At 37.0% G+C, this 27,365-nt stretch overlaps 1 protein-coding gene and 1 non-coding gene across 2 annotated transcripts in view; both read right to left on the bottom strand.

Annotated features, from left to right (window-relative positions):
* The window catches only part of LOC130024205 (natural killer cells antigen CD94-like), a 35,556-nt gene extending 8,768 nt beyond the window's left edge, over positions 1-26,788 (bottom strand). Inside the window, exons 1-4 of the mRNA XM_056114852.1 lie at positions 26,710-26,788; positions 24,582-24,674; positions 24,365-24,439; positions 22,641-22,730 (exon numbers count right to left, since the gene is read on the bottom strand). Coding sequence (XP_055970827.1) covers positions 22,641-22,730; positions 24,365-24,439; positions 24,582-24,674; positions 26,710-26,716 — 265 coding nt within the window. The 5' untranslated portion in view covers positions 26,717-26,788. The remainder of the gene's footprint in view (positions 1-22,640; positions 22,731-24,364; positions 24,440-24,581; positions 24,675-26,709) is intronic.
* Positions 19,875-19,981, bottom strand: LOC130029106 (U6 spliceosomal RNA). The gene has a single exon (XR_008793275.1). It is a non-coding gene; the product is annotated as a U6 spliceosomal RNA (small nuclear RNA).
* Positions 26,789-27,365: the final 577 nt, after the last annotated feature.

Genomic DNA, 27,365 nt, shown 5'->3' with positions numbered 1-27,365 from the left:
GAAATTTTTGAACATTTTCACTTAGAGAGTAGGCACTATTCTGTATCATTAGACTATACAGACACTATTCTTGGTACACTTAACCATTAATTGTTAGTGAACTGTCTATCAATTTCTGAGAATCATTTCCAACAATTGTGTCAATGAAGGGAGTACATGCACACACGCCTACACACATACACACAAACACACAAACACACACACAGCAGTAAATACGAATCAATACTTCAAATAAAAGTCAAATCAAAGAAAAATCAACTCCAGATAATTCCATTTTGGGGTGACCAAAAAAGTCTAAAACATTTTGACAAGTTAGCACTATTTCAGCATAGGTTTATTTAAATTAGAATTTACTTTGCACCATGCCTTAAGATTTTCAAATCTTGACATTTTCCAACATTGTTATCTAATTAATGGCAAATCACTTATCACTTAATCACTTAACTTCCCGTTAGTCTTCGATTTGCTTGAGCGGGCGCCAGTAACATCTCCATTTGTCCCTGTCGCGTGCTAGTGTAGCCCATTGGCATCTGTTTCTCTGGGATCATGAAGAGCCTCAAACTGATCGTTCATGATCTTCACGAAGAAGTCTGACCATCTGGTAGGTGGGAGGCCACGTGGTCTTTTGACATCCCGTGGAATCCAGTCAGTAACAGCTCTAGTCCAGCAGTCGTCTTTAAATCTCATTACGTGACCAGCCCATCTGATTACAAGGCAAATAGTAATAGATAACTAAACAGACAGATAACTAAACAGCATGTGAGCATTTAATGCCTATAAATTGCAAAATTATATTGGAAAAGCATAAATATAATGAAATGTGAATTTGATCGAAGGAAGCAGGAAAACTTACAACTGAAGAGTGATTGAAATGTTTTAAAAAGTGGACTCAGGAAATGGCTGAAGATTCTGAGCGTATGCTTTGTATGTGGGAAGTCCAGACTGAATCCCAGTACTGAAGAATTCCCAGAACAACACAGGGAACTGCTGGAAGTGGTCCAAAACACAAAACAACAATATGCAAAGAAAGAATAATCATTCCTTGTTTTATCAGTAAGAACCCTTTTATTCCTATGTAACTGACGTACAGTGCCACAGCTCTGCATGTGTGTATATTATTCATAACTCTCAGCATCATGGTCCCAGTCCCATAGACCACCAAAATAACCCCTGGATTTATTTCTCTTACCCCTCCCCTTTTTCCGCTTGTGACCATCATATTCTTACCTTGCTTATCTGTGCCTCAATTTGCTCATCTCAGTTTTTCTTCGAGCCTAAAAGTTTGTTTTTATGTATGTGTGTTGTACTATTCTCTTACTCTGTGTGTATGTGTGTTTTAAAGCACATATGAACAGGATAATTTAGTATTTGTCTTTCTTCTTCATTTGACTTAACATGATGCTTCCAATTCAATACATTCTGCAGCAAAAATGTTCATGTTTTCTTACAGATTGTTGACAAATTATATCATGAATATAGATCAAAATTTACTTTTATACTCATTGGCTATGGAGCAGGGATTCTACAGGATATTCAGATATTGGCTATTGCAAATAAAGTACAATAAACATAGTTAAGAGTATATCATTTCTATCTAGCTTTGGTGTTCTTGTGAGTATAATGGATGAGTCATATGGTAGCTGTGCTTTACATTTTTCAACATTTCCTCACCATTTTCCATATAGATTGACTCCATTTATAAACCCACCAGTAGTTGGTGAGAGTTTATTTTTTCACAACATCCCTGCCAACACTGGCTGTTTCCTGGCTTTTAACTTAAAACATTTTTATTGGTGTGAAGTAATATCTGTCATTTTTGTTTTCTTTCCTTTAATAATCAGTGATGGTGAACATTTTTTCATATAGTACCTATATGAAACTACATGAAATATACTTTTTGAATAACTATAGCTCTTTTGCAAAATATTTGGTGATGTTGTTTGCTTTTTTGTTGCTGTGTTTTCTGAGTGTTTTAAATATCTTTGGTATGAGCCATTGTAAAATTTAAGGTGTAAAAATGACTTAATTATATTCAGGATTGTGCCTTTTATTTTAGCTATACTTTATTTCCCAGTTAAGGAATATTTTAGTTTTATATAGACCCTCTTATTTATGTTTGCTTTCCTTAAAAATCTGTCCATTTAAAAAAAAATTCTACACTCTGGGAGCACTTCAGTTAACCAGCTTATTTATTGCAAACAGGTTCCACGTTATATACTTTAAGGGGCAAGAAACAAATATCTTAGGGGAACTTCCAGAACATACTTGAACAAAGTAAATAACACACTTGCACAAATTGAAAGCAAAGTAAAACAGAATGCTGATTTCTTTTGGCTGGAGTCCTGTTCCTTGAACTGTCCCCTAACATTGTTTTACTGAGATCACATTTACTGGAGGGGAGGAGGACCGTTTCTGGGAAGTCAAAAGGGGCATTTTGGCGGTGGGAGGGGGCACCTACTGCTCATTCCATTTGAGTCAAGGCTCTAGGACTCCATCCTTACCCCTATTTGCTCGCCCCCAAATATGGCCCACAATGTGTCCCACAGTTTGGCAGATTTTCTAGCCTGTAACTCTTAGTATGTTTGTCTTTATGTCTGATCTAAGTCTCTTATATGCATAATAGGTAGATAGATTCTAATTATCTTATATATCAAGCTACTTTTTCCTTTAATTGAATATAACTGTCATATACTGTCATATAATATACAGCGCAGAGTCTCCTGCCCCCACACCTGGCTGTCCTCGCTGGGACCCCTTAGAGGGAGGCGGGTTGAGTTTCCCTACACACCCCGAGCAGAGCTCCGGCAGCCTAAGACCTCCAGAACCAGCCACAACCATGCTGAGAACACTCTCCACACGCATGAAGGTACCAGCAGAGTAGCAAAGGCATGCAGGTCCCGGGGCTGAGATCTCCAAGCCTGCTTGGATCGGGGCTGAGCGTCCTCCACCCAGATTCTCCATCTTCCAGTAAGCAGGGGTCACACCCACCAACTGCTCCCCCTCCCCCCAACCCACCCCCACTGGCGCCGTGTAATCCCATCAATGGCCAACACTCAGAGACTATAAAACACAGCTCCCAGAAGATATTTTAGTATCTCTTTCTTACTTTGGACAACCTGGCAGGCTACCGAATGTAACCTGCCCACACAGTAGAGTCTGGGAAACTCCCCGTGGCGTACCCAATATGCCAAATGCCAGTAACAATGATGGGTCTCATTCTCCTAACCCTGAAAGAGCCTTGAATATGGCACTTTTTAAAATCTCAGGCCTAGGAGGAAGGAAATGTTACTGGTGCCTGCTCGAGGCAATTGACGAACAACAGGATGATGGTGATCATGATCGTGATCAAGCTACTTTTTTCTTTAATTGAATATAACTGTCACACTTATGATAAATTAGATAAAACATGTGACTTCTGTTCTGTTTTAAAATTATGCATACTAGAAAGCTATGTAATGTTATAAACTAATATTATTTCAATTAAAAGAACACAATCACTCAGCTTAAGCCATTTTTGGAGGTTTCAATTTTCTTATGAATTCTCCCATGTCACATAAGACTTACAGTAAATCAATTGGTATGGTTTTCTCTTGTTAAAAATAAAATAATAATAAGATTACGTTGTGTTGGGTGGGGCACACCTGGTGATGCTTAGGATATTCCTGTCTTTGCACTCACAAATTACTCCTGGCTGTGTTCAGAAAACCATATAGAATGCTGAGGATCGAGCCCAGGTCATGCATATGCAAAGCAAACACCCTAGAGCTGCACTATCTCTCCAGCCTGTTTTCTTTAGAAAAAACAATTCTGCCATTTCATGTGTATGGATTTCTGAAAGATTCCCTGCAAAGATTCCCATGCATTTTTATTAGAATGTTTTGCCTTCTCAGACATTAACTCCTCACCCATTTTTTTAAAATTTAACAACAGGGTGGCTAGAGAGATAGCACAGCAGGTAACCCGGCCAACCGGGTTCGATTCCCAGCATCCCATATGGTTCCTTGAGCACCACCAGGAATGATTCCTGAGTGCAGAGCGAGGAGTAACCCCTGTGCATAGGCAGGTGTGACCCCCCCCAAAAAAATTAACAACAAAATTAAGCTGGAATCAAATATATACTCATATCTTATACTTATTTAAAATACAGAGTTTCTGGAGCCAGAGATAGTAGAGATTTAAGGATTTCTCTTGCCTATTCTATCCCCATCACTATATACAGTCTCCCAGTGCACTGCCAGGAATCATTTCTGAGCACAAAGCAAGGAATCCCTTATGAGCACCACAGTATGGCCTCCCCTCTCCAATCAACCAATACACACACACACACACACACACACACACACACACAATAAAATTCAAGTGCTTTCCAAGAAAAGAAACTTCAATCCACTTTTTACACATTTTAGACACAGTTCCAAATTTTTGAATATCAAAAATTAAACACCACTAAAGTGTAGGGTAGCACTGTAGCACTGTCCTCCCGTTGTTCATCAATTTGCTTGAGTGGGCACCAGTAACGTCTCACAACAATTTGTGAAACTTGCTGTGACTATTTTTGGCATATTGAATACGTCATGTGTAGCTTGCCAGGCTTTGCTGAGCAGGCAAGATACTCTTGGCAGCTTGCCGGGCTCTCCGAGAGGGGCGGAGGAATCAATCCGGGTCAGCTGTGTGTAAGGCAAATGCCCTACTCACTGTGCTATCACTCCAGCCCAAAGTGTGGGGTATAAAAAGAAAACAATTTCAAGAAAGAGGATATGACGTAGCCATGCCACCAGACCTCACACCAGACTGTTTCACTTCGGGGCAACCCAGAGGTGGGTGGAAGAAGCCCCTCTTCACACCAATGGAGCCAGACCACGCAGCCAAAATCCTCCAGAACTCAACTGCTGCCATGCCCACAACTGCTCTTCATACACTCAGATAAACCTCATCCATGAGTCAATCTATTCCTTGTACTTTTCACCACCAATATACGAAGAATAGCATACCATATTTGATTGGGTTTGAGGCAGAAAGCAACCAATCTTCACTATCACTATCACAATCACCCCATTGTTCTTCAATTCGCTGGAGTGGGCCCAGTAACATCTCCATTCATCTCTGTCACGTGAAAGTGTAGCCTGATGACATATTGGGGACTCCTTCAGGGTCAGGGGAATGAGGACCATTCATTGTTACTGTTTTTGACATCGAGTACATCACGGGTAGCTTGTCAGGCTCTGTCATGCGGGCGGGATACTCTCGGTAGCTTGCCGGGCTCTCCAAGATGGATGGAGGCTTTTGGGGCAGCCTCTAATCACCTTTACAGGTGTTCCTAGTAGGCATATAGGTGGGTATGATACTCTCAGTAGCCTGCCAGGTACTCTGAGAGTGAGAACTAAAGAATAAGAGGTCGCTTCCGGGAGCTTGGTTTTATAGTCCCTGGATGGCCGTTGATGGGGTTACACGGCAGTTGATGGGTGTAACTGTCTAGCTACTGGAAGGTGGGGGAGCTGGGTGGAGGAAGCCCAGTCCCAAACCGAGCAGGCTCAGAGATCTCAGTCCCAGGTCCTGCACACCTGGGTTCCTCTGCCGGTTCCTCGTACAAGCGTGTGGAGAATGGTCTCAGCATGGCTTTGGCTAGGTCCCGGAGGTCTTCAGCTCTTGGGGCTCTGTTCCCGGCAGAGAGGAAAACTTAACCCACCCTCCTCCAGGGGGCCCTGGTGAAGACAGCCAGGCGCGGGGGCAGGAGATTCTTAGGCAACCAATCTTAGGGGGAAATATATTTATACAGATATAGATATAAGTACACAAGTCTTAACCTTTAACATGTTACTAGTCTCTTATAGAAAGGCTTAGTGACTCCTGGGTGAAAGTCAACAGTCTTCACACACTTTCCTCTAAGAAACCTTTTTTGTCTCATTTTTAGTAGAGTATTCATAAAAAGCAATACAAAACAAATTATTTTGATTCTGCTTTGGGGGTAGGGTTTGGAGTTTGAAATGGATATCTGGTGGTGGAAAAGTATAATGGTCATGGAATTGGTGTTCAAATGAAATGTAATCAAATATTATGAACAACTGTATAAAAATAAAATCATTTTTTTAATTTCAAGAAAGATAAAATAAATATGAGAATTTATTTTTACAAATTACAGAACCCTGGTAAATGGTATGCAGTAATACTGTTTAGTATTATTTTAGGTGGGGTTTTTTTGTATTTTTGCAATTATGTCAAAAGTTAGAGAAAATCTGAAACCATCCTTGTAGCCTTTTCCTTGATTGCATCTCAAACATCTATATTCTGATTGGTATACAGCTATTGGCATAAATATGTGTATACATATACACCTATATATACTTGTATGTGCATGGAAGTACCAGTATGTACCCAGAATCATCACCTATACTATCAGATCTCTTTTTTTTTTTTTTTTTGCTTTTTTGGGTCACATACGGCAATGCTCAGGGATTACTCCTGTCTCTGCACTCAGGAATTACTGCTGGCGGTGCTCAGGAGACCATATGGGATGCTGGGATTCAAACCCAGGTCAGTCGCGTGCAAGGCAAATGCCCTACCTGCTCTTCTATCTCTCCAGCCCCAGGTCTTCTACTTTTAACAAGTTGTAAAAGTTTTATTTCTCTTAAATACCTGTCTTAACTAATTAAAGTTGTTATTTAATTAAGATTTAATTATTATCTATGATTAAATAAAATCAGTACTAATTTAATACTTAAAATCTGTGATTTGATTAAAATGTAAATAATTTTAAATGCATTGGTTTAAAGAGGGGGAATGCCTAGATTTCCGTTGGCCCCAGAGAATAGGGAAAAAAGGGAAAAAAACAGAGTAAAGGAACAGGGGTAAGAGATAGATGAGAAGTAATAAAGGCAAGGGTCAAGGGTATTCATGTATATTGATGGTGTTAAGGAGTGATAGGGCTAAATATCCAAACCACACAGTCAACACAACGGGGAATACTGGTGGAGGGAAGTTGACATTGGGGGTGGATCAGAGATGGAACGTTGTATGTCAAAAGCCCAACTGTGAATAACTTCGTGGGTCAGTGTTTTATATAAAATTTGGAAGAAAAAAATACATTAAGATTTAAATAATTAAATCTTAAATATTTGCATCAATTTCATTTTAAAACAGCTTTTGTTTTGCCGTGTTTCACTTAGATAAGTGGGCTGCTTCGGGATATAACAACACTTGTCTGGGGAGCCCCATGGCATGTGATGTAGGAACTCCTGCTGGTGAGTAGCACCTGGGGGAGTAGGTCAGATCATTACTGACACTGTCATTTGGGAAGTTTAAGGATTAAAGTTGTCCTGGAGATATCACCAGCTTTTTCAAGGTCTTTAACAAAGCCTGGTTTTCTGGTTTCTTTTTCTTCTCAATCAGTCCCAGATTTCCTCTCAATTCTGGGAGACTGCCAGTTGGGTCTTCACTCATCACAAACCCTATCCAAAAGGCTGATGGATTTTTCTCTCCACATCTTACTTTCTAAATACCATGCATGCTCCTTTGGTTAAAAAAAAATCTTTATTTCTCAAACCTCACGAGCTTTTTGATCTAAATTAGGTCTTTCTGAGAATCTGGTAACTATCTGCCATCTCTCTTTCAGTTTTCTTGTGTAGCATTTAAAATGATTATTATAGCTACTTGTGGGTCCTGATGCTGGTTTGTTAGCTCCGGGAAATGGGCTGTAGTTCTTTGATCTGCACAAGGAGTGCTGCAGCACTAGAGCTCAGAGTCCATCCATAGCCGGAGGATGCTGTTTTTAAATAAAGTAATTTCTGTTCATTTTTGCTACATCAATGGTGAGGCTGTACATTTCCATACCTTTCGTAATTCGCAATGTTTAAAAAATCTGGGAGGATGGGGGTGGGAGGGATACTGGGATCCATGGTGATAGAAAATGGGCACTGGTGGAGGGATGGGTATTTGATCATTGTATAATCGAAACCCAAGCACAAAAATTTGTAAGTCTACAACTGTACCTCATGGTGTTTCAGTAATAAAAATTATTTTTTAAAAAATCTGGTTTTTCATCACCATTTCCTGGTTACTCATAACTATTATCAAACCATAATTTTTAATCTTATCAAAAATTTTTAATCTTTTCTTTGAAATTCACTTTATTGGAAAATTTTATCTTCTTAATCTGATCTTTCACTCCTCCACAGATGACTATGATGAAACAAAGAAGCACAGTTTTTTATACAAAAATAAATCAGTATGAAACTACTGCACTGTAGCACTGTCCTCCCATTGTTCATCAATTTGCTCTAGCGGGCCCAGTAATGTCTCCATTGTGAGACTTGTTGTTACTGTGTTTGGCATATTGAATACGTCACGGGTAGCTTGCCAGGTGTGGGAGAAATACTCTCCGTAACTTGCTGGGCTCTCCGAGAGGGGCGGAGGAATCGAACCTGGCTCAGTCGGCTGGCTGAGCGCAAGGCAAACACCCTACCGCTGTGCTATCGCTCCAGCCCATGAAACTACTATAATGCAAAATTTATTTTGAAAGATCTGAAAGTTTGACCACTTTGAAAGCAGATTTATTTGATACCTCTCTCAGTAATGGAGGGTTTTATTTCATATGTCACAATAATGTTCATTTACATTTATTATTTTCTTTGTATTATTTCTGCTACTAATATGCTGTTTATTATATTTATTGTGTTATATATTATTAATTAAAGCTAAAAGTTAAAGAGGTATTTCAATATTTACTGTCATTTTCCCTGATCATTTTGATATGATCACACTGGACATCTCAAATGTTTATTATTTTCCTTTGAAATGATTCAATCTACAAATCTAGTGAATGATAGCCACCAATAAAGCTCTCAGATCTTTCATTAATAATTTGCTCCTCTAGTTTTCCTCATTATTTTTTATTTTCCATCATTCTATTAATTATATTCCCTTTTCTTGCAAGTCTTCCCCACTCTTTTATGAAGTCCTTGATATCTTTTTTTTTTAAACTTTTTTTGGGTCACACCCAGTGATGCTCAGGGATTACTCCTGGCTCTGCACTCAGGAATTACTTCTGGCGGTTCTTGGGATGCCGGGGCATTTGGGATGCCAGGAATTAGAAATCAGGCTGTCCACATGCAAGGCAAACGCCCTAATTGCTGTATTTTCACTCCTGCACAGTCCTTGATATCTTGAAGAAATCTTTGTAACTGCAGTAATTACTTATTAGATATTTTTGCAGCATAAAACAGATTTATCTTCATAGTTGCATACTAAAGATACTATAATTCAGAAATATTTGAATGCGAACTTTCTTCTCACTAATGAATTTTAGAAAATTGGAAACAAAGTGAAAATAGTTTTTTCTCTTATTACAAATTAATACACCTAAATTCTCAAATTAAAAAATTGGCACATACCCCATGCCTTGCCTTGATTAAATTTTCAGTTTCTTTATTGGATGTTTTTATCCATTATTTTATGTTGCCCACTTAAAATTTTACAGATGTTAAACATTGTATCAAACAATAATATTGATGACAGTAATAAATTTACTAAATAAACTTCTTTGATCTACTCAGTCTCATGGAATCTAGTTATTACTTTTTGGATCGTGACAGCATTTTTCCATGACCAAGCTCTTATAGTTAAGCATTATGGCGCTTTGGCCAGGTCCATCTCCATGCCAGGGTAGCACATAGTTTACCGCTTGCCCTGGTTCCATCCAGTCCCTCCTAGGGACCCTGCTTTTGGAGGCACTAGGAAGTAAAGGCAGCAGAGGCTTAGGTGAGAGAACAGATGTCCAGGAGGAAAATCTCACTGAGAGTCACATTACAAAAGCAGAGCATATACTGTCATTTGGATCTTTTGCTTTCACTTTTGTTGGTTCTGTGCTCTTTTATACACACACATATACCACTACACCACTCATGTACATGATGACTCTGTCCCCTGCCTTATTTATGGTTTTGTTATTTTTTACTGTGTCAAAATGATGTTTACGTTCATACTTAGGGTGTACAAAAAATTACACCTCCACCACCATGACAGTATGCAAGACCCTCTACCAATATCCTCATGTCACTTGTGGTATACCTCTTCCTCCTCCTAACTTCCTCTTGGTAACCTTGGTCTTATATCCTAAGCCAACAAATCCAAACGGGTTGTTGTCATTAGATACTCCTTTTTTTGGTTTCTTTAAATATCACTTGTGAATTAGAACATTCACATAGCTTCTTTTCTGCCTAACAACAAACTTACCTAGTGATAGAGGTGATGGTGGTGGATGAGAGCATATGTGAGTATGGATATTGTGTGTGTGTGCGTGTGTGTTAGCATGTTTGCTAAAATGAGTTATTTCTCCAAGGAACACTTAAGAGCTACTAGGAATCTTTAAAGTTTTTTGATTTAAAAATCCATAGCACTTGGGGTATTTAGCATTACTCAGATATTCTTGGTTTTATGATTTGGGGAACACTGAGCTAAGAAATAAAAATACAATTTTAAAAACCATACTTTTATGTTCAAGTTTTAGTTGATAACTGGGCTTGTATCATCTGAAATTATAATGAGGTCTTTTTTGTTGTTGAAATTTTGTTTTCTTATAACAATAACATAATTGTACTTTGCTTTTTTTGCTACCTCAGATATGAAATGATTTCAAAATAGCAGTACCAAAAGTAAAATGAAAATGAATATTGTGCAATCACGAGGCACATTGGATTTATAGCACAAGTTGCAATAGCGACAAGTCACTGGGTTTCAGATGCAGTGACTTCTTTTCAATAATTCTTTTCTGTGCCATTGTATCACAGTTTCACATAAAGTTAAGTAAATTTATTTCTTGTTTTCAATTTTGGCATTTTATTATTCATTCTTTGCTGTTAGTGAATGAAAGGTATTTACAAAATTGCAGCAGTCAGATATTAAATGTCACTGTCCTAAAACAAGAAAATGCCCAAACTTTCTCTTTCATGTAAAGCTACATCGAGTGACTCATACTTATTAAATTTTGTAGGGTTCAAATGATTAAAATAGTAATTAGAGATTTATCAAATCTTTCATTTTCTAGTGATTTTGTTATTTCTATCTTTGTCCCTTAAATTGTCATGCATTAAGTGAAGAATGTTATGGTTGAATCCTGCTGTTTGAATATGTGTAAAAGTAGGACCAGAGAGACAACCCTAGGGGTGCAGTATGTGGCTACATACATGAGGCCGCAAGGTTGATTCCAGCAATTCAAGATCCCCGGGGCACTGTTAGCGTGGCACTGATCACTCCCAGCCTACCAATGGCTGCATGATTAATGGATCCACAGGCAAGCACTACTGGGCTGGGGCCATGTACCACTAGGAGTGACCCCAAGCACCTCTGGAAGAGACCCAAATAAATGTCTTTCAATTGGTGGCATATTTACTACAGAACATTTAAGGGCTCACATTTTGAAGCAAACGATTTCTTTTTCTTAAATGAAGTGAAAAATACCTAAAAAGTTTTGGTATATCCTCATTTTTTCACAGGCTTTTAAAAAAGAATCTCCATCTTCTTAAAAAAAAACATTTCATCATCACAAATTTGTCAATTTATAATAGATGATATGAATTGATATGAATTGATAAAATCTCAATAGATAATAGAGTCCATTTTAATTGAAGGAAGAAAAGTTTATACTTTAAAACTTAATTTTATATATTAATTCTATGAAAGTTATAATACATTAGTTATAATGCCAAATATGTATATTTGCATTTTTGGTATATTTCTCAGACATATTTATTTATTTCAGACAAATGGTCAGTGTGGAGCATGACAGCTAAAGATATCTGTAACATAGCCCTTCCTCTAGAGCAGTGATAAATATTATAAAAACTGTCAAATCCAATATTTACATAATTCTGGAATCTGACAGGAAACTTATCACAACCTCAAGACTATTGAATGAAAAAAGTAGCAGTTAAATTTTATGAGAGGTTTTTTTTTTTCATACAAAAGTGGCTGGAAGGGGGATGCTAAAAATCTTTTGTCATGAAAATTCTTGGCATATACACAGACAAAATGAAAACATTTGAAATTAACTTTATTAATACATTAATATGTAAATGTTAACATTGTGTTAAGAAAATATATTTATTTATACTACAAGAATACTCTCAGCATTTTGAGAGCCCTTCCAGTTCTTAAAAATTATTGAGGATCCAAAGAAAAATTAGGGGTTATATAATTCTATAATGGATATTGATAATCTTATTCCAGGGTTTAGATATGTAATTTTACATTGTTTTCAGTGTTCTGATTTGGTTTTGGTATATAAATCAAAATTTAGAGTGAGTGTTCAATCTTTATAACTTATTGCATCTAATTATTGTAAACAATTTTTGTCATAATTAGGAAGTCTTTTTCCAGACCCTAAAAAAATAAATTCAATTTTTCAGATAGTTTCATCTTGTTTTATAAATCCATATATGCTATACCTTTGAAGCTACTCTTTCGTATACTTTCAAGATGACAACTGCCACTGTCCTGCAATGCGTGTGACCTGTTACCATGAGGAACCTATTCTGATGCAGTCTATAACTGATCATTAGTAGACATGGACTAGAATCTGATGGCACAGTGACAAGTTTATTCAGGCAAGCACTGCTTATACAGAAGTAAAAGGAATGCAGTAGGTGCAGGACAAAAAGCATGTGGTAAGGGAAAATGAAGCACTGTAGCACTGTCCTCCTATTGTTTATCGTTTTGCTGAAGTGGGCCCAGTAACATCTCCATTGTGAGACTCGTTGTTACTCTGTTTGACGTATCAAATACGTCATGGGTGGCTTGCCAGGCTTTGCCATGGGAGCGAGATACTCTACGTAGCTTGCCGGGCTCCCTGAGAGGGGCAGAGGAATCTAATCTGGCTGGACTGGGCCAGCTGTGCTCAAGGCAAACACCCTACCAGGAAGATTAATGAAAAGGAAAATGAATGGCGTCCTGGGAAGTTTTGGGGAGCAGTGTCAGGCCAAATGCTTGCCCAAGGTCTCTAAGCGCTCTAAATAAGAACAAAGCTTATAATCCTTTAAAGGTTTCACACAACAAAAGCAACTTGCATCCCCAAGCCTGGTCAATGGTAAATTATTAATCTATTATTAATCTATACTGTTCTCCAAGGAATACTGGGTCTCCTGGCCTCAGTTCTTTGCCCTTACTGCAATTTGACATTTGAAACTTTCGCCTCCATGATCCTCTGGAATGTTCTCACAGGTTACCCAGCCCAGATGACTTGGGAACTGCCAACCAATTTTAATTTTTAAATGCCTTTCCAAATGTCCTAAAAACAATATCTATTAAAGAGACCATGCTATGTAATACTATCTTTAATATATTATAAATTCCAATAAGTAGTTGAGACTATTTCTGGTCTTACTACATTTTCCTAGAGTTTGTTTCTTTGTATTCCATTACCAACTTTAGATATAATTAGACAGCTGTACTCTTTTCAGTTCATTTTTACTTTACTCAAGTCTACCATATTCAATTTTTGTAGATAATGCAGATGATTTAAGAAGATAAGGTTTTCATTTTCTATTATCAGTCTGTCATGATAAATATGTACTTAGATATCTATCCCATTCATTACATAATTTAGATGGTCAATAATGTAATTTACTTTATCCAAACTTTGTCTTGTGTTAGAATTACCTTTAATAGTTTGTTACTCTCTAGCTCTTTCTGACTCTTCTATAATTTATATATCATGTAGTCACTGCAATTTACTGGATAGATACATAGGTGTTTAACCTTGATGCCAGTGGGGTCTCCACGTGACTTGAGTGAATTGTGGAGGAGGGAGGTATCAGCCTTAGGAAGGGGATCTGCAGCTTTCTCTCTATCCATCTCTGCCTCACAGTGAATGGTTGAGGAAATCTGGACTAGCAAGAGTCTGCCATGACAGGAAAACCCAGGTACTCCAGAACCTGTGACTGAGATCTCCAAGTCCACTCAGACCAGGACTGGGCTTCCTCCTCCCAGCTCCCCAGTTTTCCAGTAGGTTGGCAGTCACACCCACAAACTGCCCTCTCCCCCTCCCATCCCAAGTAATCTAATCAACGGCCAATACCCAGAGACTATAAACTAAAGCTCCCAGAAGAGAGTGCCGCAGAATTTGATGGAACGTGGCCACATGACCTCTTATACTCTACCTCACTTATTTATCAAAAGTATCACACATTTGTTTGGTTTCTACCATACTTGCTTGTATTCTTTCATAGCACTGTAGCACTGTCCTCCCGTTGTTCATCAATTTCCTCAAGCAGGCACCAGTAACATCTCCATTGTGAGACTTGTTGTTACTGTTTTTGGCATATAGAATATGCCACGGGGAGCATGCCACGGGGAGCTTGCCAGGCTCTGCCGTGTGGGCAGGATACTCTCAGTAGCTTGCTGGGCTCTCCGAGATGGACCTAGGAATCGAAGCCGGGCTGGCCATGTGCAAGGCAAACACCCTACCCGCTGTGCTATTGCTTGATTTGGCCTCAAACAGAAAAAGAAAGAAAGAAAGAAAGTAAAGAAAGAAAGAAAAAGAAAAGAAAATTAGTCTAAATCTACTTTACACAGGGACTGTGTAAGTTTAGCAGATTTTTCCCTTCAAATTGAACCTAAGTAGAAATTCTTGGTTATTTGACAATATGCTCTGAGGAAAGATTCTGAAAGAGATTCTGAAACCATAAAAATTTTCCTAACTAGATCTAAAATGTTTCAAAATACAAAACTGAAATGGCATAATAGTATCTTCTACTTAAGATAGTAAGATTTTTGTTTTATATTCAGGCTTAAATGGCTCCAGGATGAGCCATTCAACAACCCTTACATACTTACCTCTTATTGTGGTGGGAACGTGCGTGGTGGTGGGATTGGTGTTTATTGGTGAATATTATCTATAATGAACTATTGTGAACTCTTTTTATGGAGAAAAAAAAAGACTCTGCCATGAGACTTGCACCTTGCAGGAAAAAAAAAAAAGAAAGGCCTAGAACTGACCCAGGTCTTCTGTGCCTATTGCCTTTCTCTCAGAAAAGAATTTCAAAAGATGAGCAGTGAAGCAAAACTTAGACTTTATTTACAAATTTTGAGAAAGGAGACACAGAGAGAGAGAGGGAGAGAGAAAGCGCAACATACTCAAGAGAGAACAGCACTTCTCTATAGTGGAGAGGGGCCCCAGTACACATCCCAGCATTAAACATGAAAGTATGAAAGTCCTCATGACGACACTTGTGCTCAGGCACCACATGTGCTGTGCTGCCACATATGGGGCACAGTCAGCACAACGCAAACTCAAGCAGCGTTTGTGCTCTTCCTTTGTCCAAGATGGCTCTTCTAGGGTTTCCCCCAACTTGCCCCCACTTGTGAATTCTACCTAGGTAAGAGTCCATTGCTAGGGCATTTGCCAAGGGGGTGGAGATGGGAGTATTTGATAGTCCTTTACTGGCCTTTGCTCTGCTGCAGCTTCTCTCAGAGTCAGGTCTGGCCTTCTCTGGTCTGTGCTGGAGCCAGGTAAAGGCCTTATTGGGTCTTATTTCTTGTGTACCCAAAATGGGTCTTGACAGCCTTAGAGTTAGTTGGTTTTATTATTTCCCAAGATCTCATTGCCATTGGGGGCCCTCCGCTTCAACCTTTGACATGATACTTTGACATGATACAGTGTTAGAAACAAATGTTGGGATGTTGAGAAATAAGGAACCTCAATTAGGGTTGGCAGGGATGGAGATGGGTTCAATGGCTTTGAAAAACAGTATGGAGACTTCTTGAAATATTAAAATCACAACTACCATAAGGTCCAGCATTCTTCTCCTAAGTATTTATCAGCAAAAACACAAAAAATATTAACTTACAAAGATTTATGCAAAAAAAGAAAAGATTTATGCATACCTATGACAGATTTCTTTGCTATTTAGAATAGTTAAATCTGAGACAACCCAACAATTCTATTATAGGTGAGTGGATAAATAAGTTTTATATAAATACAATGTGATACAAGTCAGTTATAGGAAAAGGTGTAACCCTGGAGAGAACTAAAGGGGGATATGTTCAGCCAAATAAGTCAGGAGGAGAAAGATTAAACACAGAACAATCTCATATACAGTATGTAAAGCAAGTAAATTGACAATACCAAAGTAAAACAGGACCTGAAAAATAGTACGGTAAATCAGGCATGTGGCTGTTTCCAGTTTGATCCCTGGCACTACAGATGTTCCCCTGAGCATTGCTAGGAGTGAAGGAGGAAATCTCAGTTTCCCTTAATCAACTGCTCTGAGTAGTCCCATTTTTGATCGCACAATCCTACATTTTTGCCTACATTTTTGGCAAATTCCGGAGCTCTTTCTGATAAACAGGGAGTTAATAGTTGTTCAACATAAAATTCTGCCATAGAGTTTAGGCTCACCTGTAGGCTAAGATAATGAGAACTACTCAAGGCAAATAACCAGACAAGGATCTGTAAGGATCTGTTCTTGGTAACATTTTTGTCAATTGATAAGAAATTCAAAGAGATCAATTTTCTTTAAAGGGGCCTACAAAAAAAACCTAATTTTTATCTTTCTGAATTCTCTGTAACACAAAGACCCAGTTTTCCTATAAAAACAGCCCCAAAAAGGGTCATAGTTAACTTAGTCCCATACCAAGTTCTTCCCCATATGGGGAAGTTCCCTTTCTTTTCTCTTCTAATTTCCAATAAACTAGAATTATGACTCTCTCTCTGCCTCTCTCTCTCTTTCTCTCTCTCTCTTCTCTCTCTTCTCAAAATTTGTAAATAAAGCCCGATTTTTGCTTCACTGCTCATCTTTCAAAATACTTTTCTGAGAGAAAAGCAATGCACCCAGAAGTCCTGGGTCAATAAATGTTTCTATTTTCCAACTCTGAGTCTGAGCATCTTTATTACTCAATATTTTCATTCCTGAAAATATTGAAGAACCTGGGAACCATGGACCAACACAGTGCCCCTGCATGTGAGGTAAGTCATGAGCACGGCTGGGTGTGGCCCAATCTCCCATTTTTTAAAAAGAGAAATGAATCCCTAGACTCTGTCTACCAGATGGGAGGGATGGGTGTATGTGATAAGAGATGGGAAGAAATAGGGGTGAGTAAATTGGGTAAAATATGTTATTCCTTTCATTGCAGTATCGAACCTGGCCTTTCAGTATCATTCTCAGTGAAACTGTTTATCTGAAACCTATAAAATGTTAAAACTTATAGCAAAAAAAAATGTAAAATGGGAGTATAATGTCAGCTGTGGCAGAACAAGATGTTGCTAGTTTCTCACCTTTAAGGTAAAATTAGTGTAGCATTTATAACTCAGCTATGCTTCTTGGTTCATAATTCCAGAATGCAAGAAACCCACAGATATGTGGTTCTAAAGTCCACAGTGTTTTGTTGGTTTTTTTTTTTTTTTTTTTTTAGTTAGCACTGTAGCACTGTCCTCCCATTTGCTGGAGCGGGTCAAGTAACATTGTGAGACTTGTTACTGTGTTTGGCATATCCAATACAATATGTGTTACTGTGTTTGGCATATCCAATTTTCTGTGTGGGCGAGATACTCTCATAGCTTGGCTTGCCTGGCTCTCCGAGAGGCGTGGAGGAATAGAACCTGGGCCGACCGGGTCTGCTGCGTGCAAGGCAAAAGCCTCACCCGCTGTGCTGTCTTTCCAGCCCTTTAGTTACAGATTGCAAATCTTAGAGCCTGCAGCTACAAAAGGGCAAGGGCAGAGACTGTGCATGCAAAACACCACAATAGTTTGAAATAGAGCAAGGCAGTCCTGAACTGTGAAGTGGAATGGGGTTTCCTCCACAATAGCTGCATGCAGTATCCTAGTTCCCTTTTCAATCACCGGCTACCTTAAGATGAAAAAAAAAAAAACCCTAAAATTAAGGCTATACTACCACCTACTGGGTAAAACAGAAAGTGCTTAATTTCTTTTATAGAATCAAAATCAAGAAAATTACTGTGAAATAATATGAAAAATAGCAGCAACAGGTTATCACAAAAAATAATAAATATCCAAAATAATAAATATCCAACAATAATTATTTAAGTAGGGCAAAGAAGAATAGAAAGAGCTATGCTTGGAATATCACGTTTCACTCAAATGAAAGAAAGAATCCGGAGTTTCGACATCCGTCGACGATCAAGAATCAGGGACGCTGTCTCACTTGTCAAGGTGTCAAAAATCAGATGGGCTGGTCACGTAATGAGATTTAAAGACGACCACTGGACTAGAGCTGTTACCGACTGGATTCCACGGGATGTCAAAAGACCGCTTGGCCGCCCACTTACCAGATGATCAGACTTCTTCATCAAGATCATAAACGATCGGTTTGAGGCTCTTCATGTTCCCAGAGTGAACAGATGCCATTGGGCTACACTAGCACGCGACAGGGACAAATGGAGACGTTACTGGCGCCCGCTCGAGAAAATCAACGACTAACGGGAAGTTAAGTGATTAAGTGAAGTGAATAATTATTTAAGACAAAAAAATTTAACTCTCACATGGATCTCAAAATTACTGTCATGAAGAAAGTCACACTACAAAAAAAAATGGAAGACAGCTTAATGAGTTCAGTAAGAAAATCAAGAAGCAGCAGTATTTCAACAAAAGAATCAAGCCTACCAAAATGAAGAAAAATTTTGGATGCGATGAATTCAGTCAATGAGAAGAATTATAGAAACATGAGAAAAATGATACATCTTTCGGGCAAAAAGAATTCATGAGGCTAGAGATAAAAATCAAAAAATTACTCAAAAGAGGTAAGAGAGAAAATAAGATTTATGAAAAACCAGAAGCTCTATCTATAAGAAAATAAACAAGGATAACAGGTAGAAGGTGAAGACAGTTGGAAGGGAGGAAAGAGTCAAGAAACTACAGCAAAGAATTTCACAAGCCTAGAGAAGGAACTGCATATACACGCAAGACCTTATAGCCAAATAAGACACCTAATTATTTACATGCAAAAGAATCTATAAAGACATGTAAGTGAAACTGTCTAGATTGAAACATATTTTTTGTTTCTAGTTTTAGTTTTGTAATCACACTAGGTGATTCTCAGGACTTGCTGTGTGCTCAGAGATCATTCCTGGAAAGATTCTGGGAACCGCATGTGATGCTGGGGATTAATCCTAGGTCAACTGTATGAAAGGCAAGCACTTTACCCACTGTACTATCTCTCCAGTCCATACTATGTTTCATTTGTTTATAAAACATAATCAAGAATGACTTCTTTCAGATATCCAGAAAAATCTTACTTGTAAGAATATGAGATGGAAGATGCAATGTCCTAATTTAGTATGCCATATGTTGAACTAAAATTATGTTAATACTATTTTATGTAAACTGCTTTATTTATATTATTGCAAAGAAAGTTTAAAAGATACATGTGTAAAGTAAATTTTAATATTGTGCACATACATTGAACTAAAACACTTGCTAAATTATTTAACTTGATGCTTTAAGTGACAGAAGATGCAAAAATTATTCATCAATTTCAAATATCTAAAAAAAATTCATCAATTTCAAATATCTAAAAATTGTATGACATAATTAGAAACATTTCACAAATCCAAAAAGTAATGCCCACATATACCACACAAAGAAACAGCTACATACATTGTTGTTTGCAGATAAAACGATTTTTCCTTGAACAAAGTTCACTTAAAACAGTTTTACTTGGGCTGTATGCTATGCAGTGATTTGAATTTGTAGTTGGAGAGATATGCAATCTGTAATTTAAAAAAAAAAAATCTAATGTTAGAAAAAAGGAAAAAGAAACAATAATTGGCGATGGCATTTTATAATTTAAATTATAAAACTTTTCAAAGCATTTAAATAAGGTATTACCCTATTGAGTCATTGTGGGTTGTTAATTCAATAGGCACTTTTTTTTATATGGAACACTTCACGAATTTTCATGTGATCCTTGCACAGGGGTCATGCTAATATTCTCTGTATCATTCCAAATTTAGTATATGTGCTGCCAAAGCAAGCACAAATAGGCACAATTTTTATTATTTTAGCCTAAATATTTTAAAAAATTCAATACTACTTGGATAATCCATAAAATAAAGTAAAATTATTTTTTGCCATTATTAATAATTATCTTGAAGCATACATAGTATACTATGCTTCTTTCTTTTTTAATGAAAAAATAAGGAATGTCAAAGTTCACTTATAGCTGGTCAAATAATTATATATGAATGCAGATAAAATTATTAGACTGTTATAATCTATTGTCTTTGTTATATTCTCCTGTCACAGTTAGGTTATTTTAAAGACAATGTCCCAGAATTTTAATCTAAAAATAACCCCAGAAAGAATTGCAAAGTTCTGACTGCCTAAAACTTACAAATCTGGAGAGACGACAGAGCCACTCAGCCAAAACCAGTCACCATAATCTTCTCTGTAGGAAACTCCAGTCCAGAAAAAGAATTTATTGGAGTTCATGAAGTTCTGCTCAGGACCAGAGACAGTCATATTACAAACATTTTAGCATCTATCGAATGATCTTCAGGTATAATGTATTTTTAAGAAAATTAGGGCCCAGCAGCAGATATACCACTTCCAATCACATAAACTGAAAGTAGTTTTAAAATCCAGTTAATCAAAATATGAGATTAATACCCAAGAATAGCTGAGATCAACACCAGGAGAATTACTCCATAACTTAGAGGCCAGCCGGGTATTCTAGGGGAAAGGACAATTCAGATAGAAAGGGCAACACCAAGTGGAGGGTGTTTGGAGGATCCTCCCAGGAGGGGAGATGCAGGTTGAAAGTAGACTGGACTGAACATGTTCACCACTCAATGCCTCTTTTGCTGATCACAACACCCAAAAGGAGAGAGAGAACAAAAGGGAATGCCCTGCCACAGTGGCAGGGGGGGATGGGGGGATGGGGGGGGAGGGATATTATCCTGGTGGTGGAAAATGGGCACTGGTGGAGGGATGGGCATTTGATTGTGGTATGACCGAGATCCAAGCACAAAAATTTGTAAATCTACAACTGTACCTCATGGTGTTTCACTAATAAAAAAACAAAAAAATTTAAAAAATTAAAACAAAAGAATATTTATACAAGATGCATAAAAAAAAATCCAGTTAATCATAGTCACATGTCTTATAGCTTTGCACTTGCCATGTCTACCGATTTGAGGAGAAAAATGCCGCAAAACACTATTCTTGAAGAAGAGAGAGAGTTATAAAAGTAGAATCTTCATGAAACATTTCTTTCACAGATTGAAGATTAGTTTGGACACCAAATGAAAAGATTTGGGGAAATTTAAATGTATAAAAACTAATTAGTCTATACGCAATACAGCTGTTATATTCACTAGACATGTCTTACTTTTTGTAATAAATATTGAATATTTATATCATATACTGCATATTCATCCCATATTATGTATAACAATATTATGTATAATTCTAAAGAAGTTTATATTCAACAAAAGAAACAAAATTTAACAAGTTGTTTAGATGGTTCTTTGAATTCGTAAAAGAGTCTATTATATCAGCCTTAAATTCTCTGTAAAAAGTTTCTTGTACTTTATCTGGTATCTGCCTTGAATTTTATGCCTATACTACAATTCTTCAAGAAATTATAAGATTTGTAACAATTGCCTTAAGATAAAAGAAACCACTAGTAAAATAAGGCATCTGTCCAATTTGTCTGATCGATTTACTATCTGGTTAAAGATTTGAATCACTTTGTTGTCTCAGGGGCCAGGACATGAAGCAGTGGAGCACCCAAGCAGAGCTCAGTCACCGACACCAGATGGTCCCCTGGGGGTTGTCAGCTGTGTCCTGATGGTCCCCAGCACCACGGAGCTTGAGCAGCTCAGCACCTCAGCTCCTAGCACTGAACCCCCAGCCGGGTTGGCACAGTGTCTCCAGGAGTGGCCTGACAGCACCAAGCACGTTGCAGAACACACCCTTGAAATATATCTATGTATATGTATATGTTTAAATATATTTTAATATATATGTTAAAAATAAGAAAAATATTATATCTAAGTTGTATATGTAATTTATATAATATATAATAATATATAATATCCAATATATAATACACATATCATAATACATTATGCATAGAATACATATTATATCCAATATATTACATGTTATAATATTGTATAAATATGTTATATATTATTGTATATTATATAATAATAAACAATGTTATTTATAACATCATGATATATAATTATATTTGCTCGAGTGGGCCCAGTAATGTCTCCATCGTGAGACATTACTGTGTTTGGCATATCAAATACATCACAGGTAGCTTGCCAGGCTTTGCCGTGTGGGTGTGATACTCTCGGTAGCTTGCCGGGCTCTCTGAGAGGGGCGGAGGAATCAAACTCGGGTCAGCCACGTGGGCCGCATGCAAGGTAAACGCCCTACCCGCTGTGCTATTGCTCTAGCATATAATTATATACTTTTATATAATTGTAATATATGTGGATAAATAATTTTACATATATAATATATATGTAACATATGTAGCTTATATATACATATATAAGTTATTTAGATAAAATATTTTTCTAGGTGGAAAAAATATAGGAAAGCAGAATTAAATACATGCCAATTCATCTTTCTTTTCTATTTGAAGTAGACTGGAATTCTGAGAGATACAAAAATTCCTACTTTCTACCCAAATCTTAAGTTCATCAGAAATGAAGTAACAGTTGCCTTTGTATCCAATCCACTTCTCTTGGCATGAGCAGCAGCCAGAGCCTACAAAAAAAAAAATTTAAACATAACTTATGACAGTGAAGATTTCATTCTCTAATGCTAGTACACATTCAAAATGCCTTCATTATTTATTTTCTTTTCTACAAATTTTCTGCTAGAATCTACTATCAATATCATAGTTCAGATAATACAAATGTGATAAATTCAGACAACCCTTTTTCCACATGGATGTTAATTTTATTCTGATGAAAGAATCAGAATTATATAACTTCCAATTACTCCTGACAAAATTTAGTGATGATTTGGGTCCATAAATAAATGAAAACCAGTATGCAAGATTTGTGTCCTTGAGTGTAGAATATGATAGTGGAACAGTGCAAAGAAACATTTGAGTAAAGGATGTGAAGCTGTTCTTTGTTATGCCCAGAGAAGTACATTAGATGAACGAGCTATTTAATTGGGGAAAGTATTTCAGCATTATTTCTCAAGTAAAGAATGTTTATCAGGGTAATACTGATAAATGTGCCAAATATTTCATTTTCAAAATGAAGTTAAATGAAAAAATCGATTTGAAGTATGATTAGAGTTTAGCAGTGGTAGTGCTCTGAAGATTTACTACTCTCACAAATAAAAAGCATTGGCACATGCAGGTCCTTAAATCTTTCCCTAATGACTTGCTGCTAAAATTGAAGTTGTACAGTAGCTTGGTGGTTATCAGAATTGAGGGGTGATGGAGTGAGAAAAGGGATGAGGAAATGATGGTCAAAACATACTTCCAGTTAGAAGACACAAAAGTTCTAATATTCTATTGTACAACATTGTGATTACAGTTAAAAATATTATATTATCTACATGCAATTCATGAGAAAGGGTAGATTTTGAAATGTCTCATCACAAAAATAAACACTCATGATGAGGTGGAAATCTTACTGCAATATAAAAATGTATGAATCAACGTGTTGAAACTTTTAAATTTCCACAGTCTTAAATCTATTATATTTTAATAATACTGGGAAATTGATAAGGGAAAATGATATAAATGAAGTTCTCTGAGCTCATAGAGGACTGTGAAATAATTTGGAAAGCGTTGGGGGTAAGGAACGCATCAAAACCTCGCTTTGGGATGGTTTGCACTGGGTAAGTGGTTTAGGATTGCAGAAATTTGAGCACTGTTAACAGAATCATCAAAGAAACAAAAGCAAAGATAAAGGATAAAGTATGGGTTATGAGCAAATACAGATCAATAATGGATATTGGCAGTAAGTAATAGTGAGTAATAAATCATTTCCTGTTTGAGTTTGCTTTGTCTTGGGGTCATACCTGGTGATGTTCAAGTTTTACTCCTGGCTCTGTGCTAATGGACAGCGCTCTGGGGAACCGTATGTGGTGTCAAAGATCAAATCCAGATAGACCATATGCGAGGAAAACATGAGCACTCATATAGGAAAAATGGATTGTCATTGGGGTTAATATTTTCCTTAGTAAAAGTGTAAGCGATAAATCCTAATATAAGTTACTAACAAAAATTAGTAACTTTTATGCTAAAAAGCAATGATTATCCTACAATTGGTAGGTGCATGGATTTGAATGCACTGAATCATTATTCCATGATAAAAACTAAAAGCTGTCTGGTTCATTTCTTCCAACTCTCAGGGTTTTTGTAATTTAGAACCTACCTTTCTGGAGTTCTTCGGTGAGTCCTGGATAAATGGTTGGCTTAATATTTAGTTGAATATTTAGTTGAAGAAATGCTAGAAGAAAGAATTGGAAATGTAGTTAATTACAGAGATATTTAAATAACTTAAAATATTGCACTAGAGTCAAATGAAGCCTTCATTATTAAATGATTTCATCCATTTCTATATTTATATGGATCTACCTAGAAAAACTTACACTTTTTCAGCAGAATTCCCACAGTAGCAACCAGCAAAACACTCAATACTCCTAAGATTCCAGAAATCCATTTCCATGGGATGGTCCTTGGGGCTGTAGAGAAAACAAGATAAGATGATGACTTCAAGGGACCACTCGTAGGCTGGAGTTTTTAAGCAGAAACAAGAGAAAATACAGGAAAAATCTCTGGTTTGGGCACTGGAGATGGTGCAACAGGTAGGGTTCTTACCTGACCAACGCGGTCAGATCCCTGGCCCTCCATATGGTTCCCTGAGCCCACTAGGACTGATACCTGGGTTCAGAGCTAGGAGTAAGCCCTGAGCAATGCTGGGTATGGCAAAAACAAACAAACAAAAAGTTTTTTGTTTTGCAATCCAATCATCTTGCCAATAAAACATTAGACAATATAAGTATTTTATCACAATTGGTAAAATATAAGTATTTTACCAAAATTTGTGTGTTGTACTTTTAATACTTCAGGGAGGTCATCGTGCTTTCAGTTCTCTATCAGCTACATCTTCAGTGAGGTGAATAGATTCAGCTTTTGTTGTTATTGGATTTGGGGGTGGGAGGGGTGTTTGTTTGCAGACCACATCCTCCTGTGTTATTCAGGGCTCACTCCTGGCAGTGATCAGGGGACCATATGGTTGCTGATGGACTAGATCTCGGGCCTCCTACATTCAAATCTCAACCCTTTGAGTTACTTCTTTGACCTTGTGTTTATTTTTGGTTTAACTTGGCAAAGAGACTTAGAAATAAGATAGAAGCAAGATAAGAGCAACAGATACTAAGTACTCTTTCATGAACTTGCATTGAGACTTATATTTTAAAAATTAAACAAGCTGTTTAACAACAAGTCCCTTGACCTGAGGGAAATCTATCTAGGATTCTATTCTTTCGAAGTAACCTTTTCCTACTTAAAAGCAGATTCCCCTACATTAACAACCACATACAATAAAGTTATAAAATTGACCTTACTTAAAAATGATAAATGGAAAAACTTTAAATTCTCCAATCAAACAGGTATGCAGGAAGTTTTGCATTGTTCTTTTGATGTTGCTGTTGGATACTGAGAGCAAAATAACTTAGAAGAATATTAAGAAAGCTAAGAGCTGAATGAGCATGCCATTAATGGATAAATGGGTTTATTTTCACAGAAACAATATTTCCCCCCACCCCTTCTCTATTTGAATATTTTCTTGCTTTCATTTCCACAATAAAACTCACAAGAAAGTACTATTCCCAGTAAGAAAAATGAGAATGTTTAGCTTCCTGTAATAGTGTTTTGTTTTGTTTTGTTTTCCCATGGAGGTATCCAAGTGAGAAATAGCAACTAGTTGCTCTGGAACCAGAGTCTTCCTTTTTATTCATTCTATTATTGTAGAAATACAACATCATGGAAATGTGTCCTATTCTCAAGGCATCCCTTGCTCTGAGGAAGGGATGTTCTTAACCTTTAGAGGCTGTTTTTAACCTTTAGAGGTCACATACAAAGGCAAAATGTGGAGCCCCCCACCCCAATCTAATGTAATGAGAGGCCCTCCAACAAGTGCATTTTACAATATGCTCAATCACAATATCTAAGAAACAAATTATTACAAGGTCTTTAAATGTCCTCATACTCCCAAATTACTTGCTCATAGACATTTCCCTCAGACAATTGAACACTTAGGAGATTCTGTGTTAGCAGTAACACATTCCAAAGAGTATTGCTATTAACAACAGTACAGTGCGTCAGTTTGTTAACTGAGTGATTTAGGGTATATGACAACAGAAATACTAAACAAAAAGAGCATTGTTAGTCATTGGCATTTAGATTTGCCAGTCTCTCCTAGTGTTCTTGCATTATGTTGCTCGTGTTTAATCTGGTAAATCAATTCCCGTTTAGAATATAGAACTATCCCTGTCAGAATACCAGAAGCTGATCTTTGGAAGTATTTGGAAAGACTTTTCAAATTAATTTTTTGTGTTACAAAACAAAGAATCAGCAAAAAAAAAAAAGTCAAAAGTACTGAGACATGAAAATGTTCATTTTCCCCCTTAAGCTCTGCCCTAAAAGCAGCCATATTCATAATATAAGTTTCCTAGTTACTTTTTTTTTTAATTTTATGACTGAGATTACACGTACCTGCCATGAGAAATACTCCAGTGTTGACCCAGATGACCCGTTTGCTCCTTCATGAACAGTGCCAAGACACAGAATTAAGCTAGAAATGAAGTAATAAGACAGTTATATCAGAAAAATTTTAAATAAAGAAGACAAAAACTGTGCATTTAAACGATACTCATAAATCATTTATTGCTGAGACAAAGTTGTATTGAACAACCAAGAAGCAGCAAAATCACTAACTTCTATGTTCCATAACCACAATACAGGAAATTCTCATGAGATTTACATACCTAAAGCCTTTCAACTATCACAAAACAAGTGAGAGGAAGTTTTTTATTGCAATGATTGAGCATAAAAATGATTGAGAAAATGGGTGAACTAAAAGATTTACCTAGTATGTCATACTAGCAATAAAATTTGTTGCTAGTTTCAATAATGAGAATCATTACTTTCCTGTGTTACACAGATCCAAGCACTTAACATATATTATTTCATTTACTTCTGAAATAATAAATGAATACGCACAAATGAACTTATATGAAAATCAAGACAGTGGAGGTAACCAGCATTAAGTGTGAAACCAGAAGTCTGTCTCCACAGGACACAGGCGACGCTTTTTCAATCAGTTCTGTATCTCTGTGTCCACCTATTTTGCCGAGTTTCATTTCTTTGGC

The sequence above is a fragment of the Sorex fumeus genome, unplaced genomic scaffold (assembly GCF_029834395.1).
Source record: "Sorex fumeus unplaced genomic scaffold, SorFum_2.1 ptg000003l, whole genome shotgun sequence".
In the NCBI taxonomy this organism is placed as follows: Eukaryota; Metazoa; Chordata; class Mammalia; order Eulipotyphla; family Soricidae; genus Sorex; species Sorex fumeus.
Note: the sequence above shows the minus strand (reverse complement) of the source record. Positions and strands in the feature narration are given on the sequence as shown.